Source organism: Sorex araneus, chromosome 1, assembly GCF_027595985.1.
Source record: "Sorex araneus isolate mSorAra2 chromosome 1, mSorAra2.pri, whole genome shotgun sequence".
NCBI lineage: Eukaryota > Metazoa > Chordata > Mammalia > Eulipotyphla > Soricidae > Sorex > Sorex araneus.
In genome coordinates this window covers 376,424,837-376,439,769 of record NC_073302.1, presented here as the reverse complement: position 1 = coordinate 376,439,769, position 14,933 = coordinate 376,424,837, and the positions used below count along the sequence as shown (strand labels likewise).

At 38.1% G+C, this 14,933-nt stretch overlaps 1 protein-coding gene across 2 annotated transcripts in view; it reads right to left on the bottom strand.

The window, feature by feature from the left end:
- Positions 1-14,933, bottom strand: part of DGKB (diacylglycerol kinase beta) — a 743,388-nt gene that overhangs the window by 412,492 nt on the left and 315,963 nt on the right. For both annotated transcript variants that reach the window (XM_055124198.1, XM_055124199.1), the window contains one exon: positions 13,746-13,906. In XM_055124198.1, coding sequence (XP_054980173.1) covers positions 13,746-13,906 — 161 coding nt within the window. The remainder of the gene's footprint in view (positions 1-13,745; positions 13,907-14,933) is intronic.

The following is a 14,933-nucleotide window of genomic DNA, read 5'->3' as shown; positions in this document are numbered from 1 at the left end:
TTGATCACTCCCAGCACACCTTATGTATGGTTCCCAGAGTCAGCTGGAGTCAAGCCAGAGCAGTTAGCTAGGAATATGCCCTGAACATCACCAAGTATTTCTCCAAAACCAAATAAAATAAAGAATAACTGAATGAGAATTTAAACATCTTTCTTGGTCATAGGTCAAGAAATATTAAAATGCATAATGCTATGAAATCTAAGGATTATCCAAAATAACAATATATATTGGAATTATAATGTGATAAAATTTCATTTCCTTTTCCATATATATCTTCACCACAAACTAGAGATTAATATTGTTAACTTTAAGTTAATATATATATATATATTTGCTGGTTCTTCTATATGTTCTTAGATATAACTATATAATAAGATCATTCATATTTTATTACTGCCATTCTAACAGTTATTAAGCAATATGGCTAGACAAGTTGAGATTTAGGAGTCACTGACTCAGTGCTCACAACCTACTTCAGAAAGCTTTGATATTAATCCCATTTATAAAAGAATATGAAAGAGTGCTTATATAATTTTTGTTGTTATTTAACATCATTTTCAGACCGTTGTATATCATTTTTAAGTAAATTTTGGTTTTTCCCAATTTTATAGCATTAAATATAATTTGTGCTTCATAGGGTCTATATTATTTATTTCTATATTAGTCCCATTCAAAAAAGAACATAAGAAAATATGGCTTATATAATTTTTGTTGTATTTGTTATTTAACATTAATAGTTTTAGACCTCTGTTTCAGTTATATGAAGCATCATTTTCAGTATATAAACTTTTAGGTTTTTCCCAATTTTTTTTTTAAATTTTTTTATTGAGTCTTTTCCCAATTTTTAACATTAAATATAACTGGTACACCATAGGGTCTGTATTATTTATTTATTTCTGTAGAACAGATTCAAAGAAATGAAAGTGATGGCTCAAAGGGTTTTACATTTGACATATTAACTGGTTGCTTTAAATTTATAGATTCATCACAGAAGATGAATGTGGTCATATTTATTCACACCTATTAAAAGTAGGAATATCAGTTTTGGTAAGTTTAAGCATTCTGAATGACAAAACAAGCACTTCATAGAATAATTTCACATTTTCTTACAAACTAATAGTATTGGGAACCTTTCCACTTAGCTGTATCTATCATAAATTTTTCTCATCCTATTTTTCTCATAGATGATTATTTCCTATTAAGAATTCCATGCTTGGGTCAGAGAAATAGTACAGTGGGTAAGACACTTGCCTTGTAGTTGCTGAACTAAATTCAATCTCCAACACTCCACAGGGTCTCTTGAACACTGCCAGGAACGATCCCCGAGATACAATCTGGGGTAAGCTCTGATTATAGCCTGGTTTGGCCCCAAGCCCAAAAAAAAGCCAATACCTTTATTAGAACCACTTTTACTATATTTGAAATTGAAATGTTTGTTTTTTTTTTCCTTTTTGGTCACACCTGGTGATGCACAGGGGTTTCTCCTGTCTCTGCACTCAGGAATCACTTCTGACGGTGCTCAGGAACCAATTGGGATGCTGGGACTTGAACCCGGGTCAATTATGTTCAAGGCAACTGCCCTACCACTATCACTCCGGCCCCTAAAATTTTGACTTTAAATGTTAAAATTTTATACATTTTTCAGAATACAAATATAATGAAAAATGATTGCAGTTTCCTGTTTTATATATTTTTCACTTTGTCTCATGAAGGCTTATCCTACTCAAGAAATATACTTCTATTTTTTCCTATACATATTACAATTATATTACTTCAATTTGTATTTCTAAGATACTTTATATTTCACATGTACATTAACATGTATATCAATTCAAATGAGTTATTTATTACTATTTTTTGTGACTGAATCATACCAGCCATTTCTATCATGGGCAACAAGGCTTAAGTGAAATCGGAAAGAAGCTTTTTATTGATATTTACTTAAAGAAGGTAGATTTTCATGGGGTGCTGATTTTTTATTTCCTGGAAAGGGGGCAGTAGAACAACTCAAATTTGGATATTTTTGCTTGATACCTAATACTCTACAATTTCAACAACTAACAAATACTACCCCCTGTCCCTGCACCTGGCTGTCTTCACCAGGGCCTTTCGGAGGGGGGCGGTTGGAGTTTCCCTCCCCGCCCCGAGCAGAGACCCAGTAGCTGAAGACCTCCAGAACCCAGCCATAGCCATGCTCAAGACCCCTCTCCACACACCTGGGTGAGCCTCACGCATGAAGGAACCGGAAGAGGAACCCAAGTATGAGGGATCTGGGGCTGAGATCTCCAAGCCTGCTCAGATCAGGACTGGGCCTCCTCCACCCATATCCTCCTTTTCCCAGTAGCTAGGCAGTCATACCCACAAACTTTCCCCGGCTAAATGTAATCCCATCAATGGCCAAGATCCAGAGACTATAAAACATAGCTTCCGGGAGAGAGCAATGCAGAGTCTCCTGCCCCTGTGCCTGGCTGTCTTCACTGGGGCCCCTCAGAGCTGGGAGGGTTGAGTTTCCCTCCCGCCCCAAGCAGAGCCCTAACAGCCGAAGACCTCTGGAACACAGCATCAGCCATGCTCAAGGCCCCTCTCTACATGCTTGGACGTGCCTCACGCTTGAAGAAACCTGCAGAGGAACCCACAAACTGCCCGTGCACTGTGTAATCCCATCAACAGTCAAGATCCAGAGACTATAAAACAAAACTCTTGGAAGCACACAGCTGATTCAGGGCTGCACGACCTCTAATTTTCTCATTCTCCCTCTGGAAAAACCTGGCAAGTTACCGAGAGTGTTCTGCCTGCATGTCAGAGCCTGGCAGCTCCCCATGGCACGTTTGATATTCCCAAAACAGTAGCAATGATGGGTCTCATGCCCCTATCCCTGAAAGAGCCTCCAATGTGGCACTGTTGGGAAGGACAAGTAAAGAGAGGCTGCTAAAATCTCCGGGCTAGAACGAATGGAGATGTTACTGGAGCCCATTCTAGCAAATCAATGAGTAACGGGATGACAGTGCTACAGTGCTACAATAACTAAATTACCATTATACTATTATTACTGTTTGATTACACTGTTATGGCGTCAACATATCTGGTCATTTCTTATAATTTGTCAGTGCCAAGAGCTCTTCCCCATAAGAGTTGCTGATCTGGCCATATACTGCCCAACCAATTCAGCCTGAGGGAAAGGTAAAAGGGACTCTTTTAAATTTGTGGAGTTTTCATTCCTTCCTTCTCTGTCAGAAAAGTGAACCAGAAAATTCCAAATCCTATGGGTTCCTGCCTTCTTCCTGGAGTCATCTCATAGAAATAAGTAGCCGACTGCATCACCTCCAGGTCTGTTTGTGAGGTTGGACCCACCCAAACTAGAAGGTGAATTTATGCCAGAGCAGAGGTTTTGTTTTCAGAAGCTCCCTTCTGAACAATCTGGGCTTCTTGTAGCTGGGCTGCTTGTATCCCTTTGACTTGTGCGCCCTTGAAACCAGTTTTCAAAGTCCAGCTCAACCCCATAATTTCTCTTACATTCAAAACAAAAGCCTATGAGCTGGGAAATTATTCTCCTAACAATATTTATATGTTAAATACTAAATATACATCTTTGAGAGAGCAACAGGATTCGATTTTATGTATCAATTACTTTGTACCTCCTGTTTTAATAATTTTGATGTTCTACTGTATAAATTATCACTTGTAGATGCTTCTGCATGCTTGTGGATTCATTAGATCCCCAGCACCATTTTGTCCCCTGAGAATCATTGGGTGCAGATTTGGAGGCTCTTGGGCACCAGCTGAGTGATGGGTGCCTAAAGCTTTAAATCCTGAGCATATCCCCAGTCTCTTGCCACTGACTGTAGGTAATTATGGGAAGGGTCCTGAAGCTTCCTGAGTACCACTATTTATTTTAATACCTGTATTCATCTTGCTTTTGTTTTAAATGTCTATAGTTTGTCATTATTACTATGATGTGAAACTTTATTTTCTAAAAATATGTATTTTTCTTGTTTTTAATTATTTAAAAATATATTCATCCTTGTTTTTCTTTAAATTAGATAATTACATCAATACCAATCAACTTTAAATTTCTTAAGATACATTTTAGGATTTTAAAACTTGATTTATCTATTTCCTGTAGTCCCAGAGATTGAATCTAGGGCCTCACCATGAAGGCTGGTACTCAACTCATGAATCACATCTGGAAGGTTGTATTCTTTAATTTGTTGTTTACAAATCTTATATTTGTATAAACCAGTATTTTAAAAATTGTATTTATGGGGTATTGAAAGGTTTCCTACCTATGTAAAAGGAATAAAAAACATTCTGTATACTAATGTGTGCAATTCAATTTAGGGAATTATCCTTACTAAATGTAAGATCCTTTGAAATGACAACACTTTTAGTGTTTTTCTCACTATTCTTTCACCTTTCCTCTTTTTTTAAAAATTTCCATTATATTTGAAGCACCACGATTTCCAAAACTGTTGATGGTAGCCTTTCATGCGTACAATGATTCAACACCACACCTTCAACAGTTGTCTGCTACCCTCCACCCCTCTTCCAGCGTTCCCCTCCAACCCACTCACTCACTAACTGCAGCACCCCCCAACACACACACACAGTTGGTAAGCTCAAGTGTTTAGACCTTAGGACAACAATTATTCCAAACTTTCTTTCTATTCAACAGAAGAGAGAATTAATTCTGCATCTACTTTTCCCTCGGACTGACTTCACTCAGCATGGAACTCTCCCAATAATCCACATATCAGCAAATTGCGTGATTTCCTCTTTGCTTGTGACCTAGTAGTATCTTATTGTGACAACCATTGAGAAAACTGGCCAGTCACAGACGAAAAAAATGAACTCAGACCCTGTCACACACTATGCAAAACAATTAGTATATGCTGGTTAAATATATAAGACCTGAGTTCAAAAATTATGTTGAAGAAAATATAGGTAGAAGTCTCTATCAAACTGAGAAGAATCCACACCATGAAGGAGACAATTGCCAGATAAAAAATGTCCCACAAACTGGAAGATAATATTTGTCAAGCACTTATCTGGAAAAGGGTCACTATTCAAAATATCTAAAATACTTTTAAAATTAAATAAGAAAAACAACCACATCAACAAGTAGGAAGAAGTAAACAGATACGTCCTCAATAAAGATATACAGATAGTCAACTGGTATACTAAAATGCTCTATATCACTTATCTTTACTCAACATAAGATAGATTCAAGCAAAACTGGACTTGCCTGAAACTTACTAAAATATGCTTCATTTATATATAATTATTATTATATGGGGGTCATCAATCTGAAAGTTAACAGGCTCTTTCTTATACAGGTCTTAATTTGAAAAATACTTGCTTAGATTTCCCAGTACTTCCCAAGCAAATATGAGGTATTTGCATTTTAAATGGGAAATATTAAAATTTTATTTTTTCATAAAATATAATTGTAATAAGTATGTATATTACGTTTTTGTGATTGTTTAAATATTGCATAGCTGTACTTCAACAACTATTGAAAAAAATTCTTGGAGAGATGGCCCCAGACATAGTACAGGGGTTTGTATAGGTGCTTGCATTGCCGAAAGAGATACCAGTTCGAATCCAGATGACTCCCCAAGCACCGCCAGGCGTGATCCCTCGGAACAGAGCCAGGCACAAGTCCTGAGCTCTGCAGATGTGGTCCAAAAGCCAAAAACAAGCAAACAGAAGCAAACAGATTCAGGGACTGGAGAGCAAGTGCAGGGCTAAAAACTCTAGCCTTCCAATCTTCCCACGGGAATCCTAGGCTCTGCAACTGCCCCCCTGCCCCCATCTCCCCAAAACACACACACAGCACCATCAAGAGTGAAAGCCGGGCACGGAGCAAGGAGTAAACCTGGACACATGAGCATTGAAAAACAAACAAACAAACACACAAACGAACAAACAAACAAACAATTCCGAAGCACAGCATGGAAAAGAGAAGAAATATGACATTCCAGCCTTCACCCCTGTCCCCACCCTTGCCAGAGAGCCTGACTTTCGTAACCGCTCAGGACTGAGAGTACCTTTGCGGGAGTCTGCGGCACTGCAGGATTTCCAGTGCACCGTTTGTGCGCCCGAGGGCCCAGCAAGAACAGATGCATCTCGGGGAGCGGGAAGGACTCTCCTTCATCTATGTCCTCTAGGCATGCTCAGCTCAGTGTGGAGACACCCCCCAGTTAGCGAATTTCTCCACGGGGGTTCAAGTGAGTGCACTGAGCATGTATTTCGAGTCCATGCCTTAAAGATTGCCGCCCTGGAGGCCAGGTCTTCGCAGCAAGTGCAGCCAGGTGAGCACTGAGATGGGCACTTGAGGCTTCGGGACTCAGAGGGAGACAGAACTCACAGCCTCGTGGGTCTGGGGCGGTCCTGCAGCAGCTTCAAAGCGCCCTCCACTGGGGATGACCCCCAGCTGGCCTACGAAGATGTATTTGTCTTGGAGATTCAGGAGCCTAGCCCGACCTGGCCAGGTGTTGATCCTTTCTAAATGCCTGTGTGCCCTCGGCCTGACCTGCCCAGCACACGGGAGCACGAGATGCCCGGGCTGCAGCTGGTGAATGGAAACCGGCTGCCATCTCAGCAGTTCAACGCGCTGGCGGGGACAAACACTTCACGGGCCCTCATCACTCAGCCAGGCTTTCTTGGACCAACAGCAAACAAAGGCTTGGGGACCCAAACCCTAACTCCAGCAAGAGAGGACAAGAGGTGTGGCCTGAATGCACCTTTAAAATCCCTCCTGGGAAGGGCAATGCTATTGCCTCCTCCACAAGATCGGTCAAGAGAGGAGAAGGATGCTGGTTCCGCTGGGGATTTTTTTTTTTTTCATTAATTGAATCACAGAGAGAAAAAGAGAGAGGGAAAGAAGAAAGAGGGGCCGGTCAGCAGTGGGTCTTGAAGAAGCCTGGAACATGTCTTCTGTCCCCCGTGGGGCAGTTTGGAACCTGGAGAAACCTCCCCACCAGATCGTGGAGGCAGGGCCCCTAATAGAGTGACTGTGGATACAGAAGCAGCCCTGCTACTCATAGACGCTGCGCTCTAGGAAAGGTGCACATTTATATTTCTACAATTTTATGTTTTATTTAGCAAGAATTACTCATATCTCTTAACCGTATGCCAATATCAGTGTGTAGAATGCACATCTAATTATATAGCATCGATAAAAAATATGATTGTAAAAAGAAAATGTTTTATGTAAGAACAAGAAGATTTGGGACATTATATAAATGCAATGCTTAAAGCAGCTATAGAATTTTCCTTTAAAAAAAAAATGTTTGGCAGCATGGTACTGGAACAAAGGCAGAGCCGTAGACCAATGGAACAGGGTGGAATATCCCTACACACAACCCCAAATGTATGACCATCTAATCTTTGATAAGGGAGCAAGAGAAGTGAAGTGGAGCAAGGAAAGCCTCTTTAACAAATGGTGCTGGCACAACTGGACAACCACATGCAAAAAAATGGGTTTAGACCTTGACCTGACACCATGCACAAAAGTCAGATCAAAATGGATTAAAGACCTCAACATTAGACCACAAACCATAAGGTACATTGAAGACAAGGTCGGCGAAACCCTCCACGATATTGAAGATAAGGGTATCTTCAAAGGTGACACGGAACTAAGCAATCTAGTAAAAACAGAGATCAACAAATGGGACTACATTAAACTAAAAAGCTTCTGCACCGCAAGAGATACAGTGACCAGAATACAAAGACTATCCACAGAATGGGAAAGGATATTTACACAATACCCATCAGATAAGGGGTTGATATCAATGGTATATAAAGCACTGGTTGAGCTCTACAAGAAGAAAACATCCAACCCCATCAAAAAATGGGGCAAAGAAATGAACAGAAACTTTACCAAGGAAGAAATACGAATGGCCAAAAGGCACATGAAAAAGTGCTCTACATCACTAATCATCAGAGAGATGCAGATCAAAACAACCATGAGATACCACCTCACACCACAGAGAGTAGCACACATCCAAAAGAACAAAAGCAACCGCTGTTGGAGAGGATGTGGGGAGAAAGGGACCCTTCTTCACTGCTGGTGGGAATGCCGACTGGTTCAGCCCTTCTGGAAAACAATTTGGACGACTCTCAAAAAATTAGATATTGAATTCCCATTTGACCCAGCAATACCACTGCTGGGAATATATCCCAGAGAATCAAAAAAGTACAATCGAAACAACATCTGCACATGTATGTTCATCGCAGCACTGTTTACAATAGCCAGAATCTGGAAAAAACCCGAATGCCCCAGAATGGATGACTGGTTGAGGAAACTTTGGTACATCTATACAATGGAATACTATGCAGCTGTTAGAAAAAAGGAGGTCAAGAATTTTGTAGTTAAGTGGATGGGCATGAAAAGTTTCATGCTGAGTGAAATGAGTCAGAAAGAGAGAGACAGACATAGAAAGATTGCACTCATCTATGGTATATAGAATAACAGAGTGGGAGACTAACACCCAAGAACTGTAGAAATAAGTACCAGGAGGTTGACTCCATGGCTTCGAGGCTGGCCTCACGTTCCGGGGAAAGGTCAACTCAGAGAAGGGATCACCAACTACATTGCAGTCGAAGGCCATGTGGGGGAAGGGAGTTGCGGGCTGAATGAGGGCTAGAGACTGAGCACAGCGGCCACTCAACACCTTTGTTGCAAACCACAACAGCTAATTAGAGAGAGAAAGCAGAAGGGAATGCCTTGCCACAGTGGCAGGGTGGGGTGGGGGGGAGATGGGATTGGGGAGGGTGGGAGGGACACTGGGTTTACGGGTGGTGGAGAATGGGCACTGGTGAAGGGATGGGTTCCCAAACTTTGTATGAGGGAAGTGTGAGCACAGAAGTGTATAAATCTGTAACTGTACCCTCACGGTGATTCTCTAATTAAAAATAAAAAAAAAAAAAAAAAAAAAATGTTTGGGCCACACCAAGTGATGTGCTTCCTGGCTCCAAATCTGGGGTCATACCTGGTGGAACCTGAAGGGCTAATGAGGTGCTGGGAGGGTCAAAAGTGGACCTCCTTAATGCAAATCACATCCTTGATCTTTTTGAGCTGTCTCCCTAGCCCTGATATAGAATTCTGTATTATCTGCTACCCAATCACATGTAAGGGAGATTATTACAATAAAGAGTTTTAAACTATTATTAATTCTTAGAATATTTTTACCCAGCTTCAAGAGTTTCTTTTGAGTTTTTATTTCACATAAAAGAAACTAAAAATGGAAATTATGGATTTTTAGTTTATTATGGAGTATGATTTACAGAAGACAGACTGTTAGAACTCAAGTAAATGACCCACATTCAAAAATATGACATTAGTTGGACCCATAAGGGAAGATCAGCCAATTCAATTATATTTATAGGTTTTGGTTTAAAATAAAATATTCAAAGCCCTATGTATCATTTTCATGACACTTGTTTTATCTTCAATTAATGTCTAACTAGTATGTCTTATAGGAGAGCTCCTGCTGTATATAAATTAGCCTGATTCATTTCTTGACTACCATTGAACACTTCAATGTTCTCTCTTCAAAGATAAACATGATGCCTTGACTTGCAAGGCTTCAAGACAAGGCATCAAGCAGTAATCCTCTGGTCTTCCAAAATCTAAAATCTTTTGATTTTTCTTATCGCTGTTATCTTCTATTCTAGTTCACAGTAGTTTGTTTTCCTTCATACTACTTATGATAATTCTCAAGGGATTTGCATTTTCATTTTTAAACTATCTCTTGACATTAAACTATAAATTATAAAATTGAGGTGATTTTAATGCTTATACTTATTCCTTCATCTCTAGGATCTGACCTAAAAATGGTACATTGTATGTATTAAACAAATGAATTAATAATAAACTATGACAAAAAATTACTGGAATATGTGAATTTTCAAATGATGCTATGAGTGGACAGTTCTTCTCTTGTACCAACAGTTGTTTTAGAGTGCAAAATCAGATCAAAACATAGCACCTTATAGCTTTCTAACCTTAGCACTATTTATATATGGAACAAAATTCCTTCTTGTCTGTCAGCATGGGGGTGGGGTTGTTATATACAGTGAGAGTGATTCACTTCATCAATAGTCATAAATAAGGAACTGCCAGCACTAAACCTTTCTCAGTGTTGACAAGTACATCTCTATAATTCTTTGTTTAGTAGGAGAGAGAGATTTGAGCCATACCATCAATGGTCAGGATTATTTCTGATCAGGGGTCAGGAACGACTCTGGTGGTGCTCAGAGAAAATATGAAGGGCCAGGGATTGAACTGGGCCAGTCACATGCAAGACAAGCTCCTTAACCTCTGTATAACCTCACTAACACCAATGTCACTATCCTACGAAATATCTTCTGTGGTTATATATATACAAATAATATATAAAAATTATATTATATATCTAATAAATATAAGTTATATAATATATAACGTGCATTATATAAACATAATATATAATACACATTATATGCACATTACATATTATATGCATTATATAAATATAATACATATAAAATATATTTATTCTGTTAAAGAACACCGGAAAATGATCAAATAATTTATTCAAACACTTGTTAAAACTGAAAAATATTCATGAAAAATTACTTAACTTGAACAGTGGTATTGGGTGATATTTCAAACATGGGCTCCTCTCTTACCCTCTATTTTCTTTCAGTTTTATTTTTTTTGCCAGGATTGCCAAGCTATAAAATAAATAATTGGGCAGTGGAACTGACTTGATTTGAGGTAAAAATCAGAATATATATCCATGGCCCAGAAAGTTACCTCTAAAATAGTGGCAATTTCTGTGCCAAACAAACACAAAAGGCCATTCTCTCATTTCCTGAGTTCGCAAAAATTAGTGAAGGTAAGTATAATCTGGCAAATTTGTTAGACATTCAATAGAAGATTTTGGGAAGGAGACAGTCATACTGTGTCACATAACTCTGGTCTCCAGGCAAAGTTACACACATATTCAGGAGAGATGAAAAGGAGCCCTAATTTGAAACTCATCTTTAATGAAATGGGAAGCCTGTATTGACCAGGAGAAGCAGAAGAGATATCAGAAGCTAAACCAGATTAATAACATGTGTGTTTCATTCTGATTCCTCAATGAATGAAACAATCCAATGGCAAACTGGCTCAAGGTGTTGTAGTAGAAACACTAGTCAATTCATGCAAACAAGGAGATAGTCCATAGGAGTCCCAGATTAAAACTTTTTTTTTTTAATGAGAATTCAGGGGCTGGGGATATAACTCAGAGGTGAGAAATGCAAAGTTTGCATTACTGGGCCCTGAATTCAGTCCAGCCATACATTCCCACCCGGGCCTCCCCACCCCCGGACTCTTGGGTGTGACCCCAAAGGCACCAAGCAGGATTAGTGTGGCCTTGGTTGTTCCTGGAACTGCAGAGCCAGAGCAGCTCTGCAGCATTTTACTCAAGCATTGAACCAGACCGAGTATCCTAGGGAGCGACACTGGGCACCATGAGCACTGCTTGGGAGTCTTTTCCTCTCCACTAAACCCCACTTCCCCCAACACCCCCCCAAATTTAAATACAACAAAAACAACAACGAAAAAGAGAGGCATTAGCATTTATACCAGAGGGAAGTGTGAATTCAAACAACGTTGCACATAATTCGTACAGGTAAGTAAATACAGGAACCATCATAATTTTTGTACAAGGATAAAGATTAAGAGTTATTCCAATATAAAGGAGCCATAGTGATAGTACAGAGGGTAAGGCACTTGCCCTACACGTGACTGACATGGGTTCCATCCTTGGCACACTAAATTGTCCCCTGAGCCACCACCACAAATGATCCTTGAGTGCAGAGAAAGAGGAGTAAGCCTTGAGAACCACCAGTTTGGCCCAATTACTGCAACCTCCCAGTGTACCCCATAAAAAATAAAGGACTTATTACAATATAGTTTTTGAAATTTTTCAGTTAAGAAAAAATAGAAGAAAGTATGACATCTAGTAGATCTCAAAAGTGACCGAGATGTTATCAACCTTTCTAATGGAATCTAGATGTTGGACTTAACAAAGACTTCAACACAACAAATTTTAACATGCCATAAGAAATAAATTAAACCTTGATTAAAAAAATATAAGAAAGCACCACAGTGACTCTTCAGCTATAAAATTTCACATAAATATATAGAAATTATTTTTTAAAAGAACCAATTATAAATTCAGATTTAGAAATATATGGGTGGTATGATTTAGATTTAGATTATGATTTAGAGCTGTTACTGACTGGATTCCATGGGACGTCAAAAGAACGCCTGGCTGCCCACCTACGAGATGGTCAGACTTCTTCATCAAGACCCTGAACGAATGGTTTGATGGTCTTCATGTTCCTGGAGCAAGCAGACACCATTGGGCTATACTAGCAGGCGACATGGACAAATGGACACGTTACTGGCGCCCGCTCGAGCAAATCGATGAGCAACAGAATGACAAGTGATGCAAGTGATACACGTGATGATTTACTTCATAATTAATTTTATATGGAATATTTATAATAGCCACTGTTTAAAACAGAAAGATTAGCTGATGTTTAAATTTAGGGAAAAAGTGAGATTTGGCTACTAAGTGTGCATTTTGTTTCAGTGATGAAAATTATCTAAAATTTGATAATTTTTAAAAGTAATCCAAAGGTTTAATTGATGAGTGAATTAAGTTTTATGTAGAGTACATGATGATAAAATATTAAAATATTATTTATATTCATAGCAGTATATTAATAGGAGTGTTATAGTTCAAGAGAAGCACAAGATACTTCTTGTAAATCACTTTTGTCCTCTTCCATCTTGTCACCACAGTAACAATTATATACACAGTTCACCTTAATACTATTATTTTAATATTTTTCAATGTACATTCACATAACTTTAAATTATGGGATACAAAAGAAAATATCAAAGAATATCAAAGGAGAGATAAATTAATGAACACTCAAATTTAAAATTTGCTAGTTAGTCTTACCCAAGTTGTTTGACTCCTAAGTTTATGGATTCAACCAAAGAGTTTCTGTGTGTGGGTGCATGTGAGTGTGTGTGTTTGTGTGTGTGTGTATCAGTGTGTGGCAGAGAGAAAATTTAACAAAACATAAAATTAATATAATAAGACACAAGACTAATTTTAAATAATATGGTAAAGAGTTTGTAATGTGCAATATGTTTTGCACTTGAAATTACCTGACTTTAATAAACAATTTCAATTAGAACAAGATCCCAATAGCTTAATTGATAAATGATAATTTATTTTCAGTCTGCTTTAGGAAATCAAGAAAAAGTAACATATTTTCTTATAACCACTTGAGAATAGTGTCAGCAGTATTGCTAGACACAGACATAGCTATCAATTTTTAAAAGATGTTTACCTGCAAAAGCATAATAGATTATGGAGATACAATTAAAATGAAGCTAAATGTTTTTTTTTACTCTTTTACTAATATGAAACTAGCTTATAAAATTAAAACTTGTGCTTTTCAAATTATCAGTAATATCTTAAAATATTTTGATTTTCATTTAGTAACAAAATGGTCAAACCAACAAAACTATATAATTTAATGCATTCATGTTTTATTTTTTCCATTAGAAAAGTGTTTTGCTGACACAAATACAAAAGAACTTACTTATAATAAGTATCTATATTATTTGAGTTTACATCAATGATTATCTAGAACTCACAAAACAAAGAACATGTAGTGGAAAATCTTACCACGCCAATGGAAAAGTAATTATTGATGATACTGTAAGGCACTGGGTCACCCTTCTCGTCTTTGTCATTAGGTATAACTTCAAACTTCCATCTGTCCAACATAATCTCTGTGCTGTTTTCAATATCTCTTAGAATTTTCATCAGACTTTCTCCTTCATAGCCTAATTAAGAAAAAACTATGTTGATGAAAAATATAACCAAATAATAAATATATTAATATTTGAGTGTGCATGCATATGTATCACTTTAAAACATTTTTTTTCATTAAATTCTAACACAAGAATAAGAGTTAACTACAATCTATTTTACTCATACCACATTTTATTTTTAGCTATAATTTGCAACTCATATTTCTTTCCTGTGGTGCAAATTCTCAGTACAGCCAACTGTCAAGTGAACGTCGCCATTGTATACCCTCCACAAAACTTCATAGCAACATATTCAAAATGGAATTAATTATCGACTTTGGTATCTTCTCCTATAAACCTCTCTTGGAAACACAACACTCTCCCCAGTTGCTGAAATAAAAAGCTTGATGTCATTAAGGATACTTTATTTCTCATCACTTCTTCAATCTCAAACTTTCCCTTCTAGAGATCGAGAACTTTCAACTCAAGTACAAGGTTCTTCTCTTTTATCATCTGGTCATATTATTATTTATTATAGATACCTAAAGTATCTTTTTTTTTTCAACTGACTTGATTCTGGGATGGAGCGAAAGCACAGCAGGCAGGGCGCTTGCCTTGCACACAGCCGACCCGGATTCGATTCCTCCATCCCTCTCAGAGAGCCTGGCAAGCTACAGAGAGTATCTGGCACTCATGGCAGAGCCTGGCAAGCTACCCATGGCATATTCAATATGCCAAAAACAGTAACAAGAAGTCTTACATGGAGACATTTCTGGTGCCCGCTTGAGCAAATCGATGAGCAATGGGATGATAGTCACAGTGACAGTGACTTGATTCTACCAACTTTTCAGGTTTTTCTCTCTGATAAAGTTTTTTCCAAGAAGTCACACTCCCAGAACAATGGGTTTGATCCAGTCCCATGGAACACAGTGCTCAGAATTAGTCTTACTCTAGATACCTTTCTTTATATTTCTCCCCTTCCTTGTCACTAACTACACTTACCAAGACTAATGTAAATGCTCAGCAATCTCATTTAAAGGAATCTACTACACATGATCAA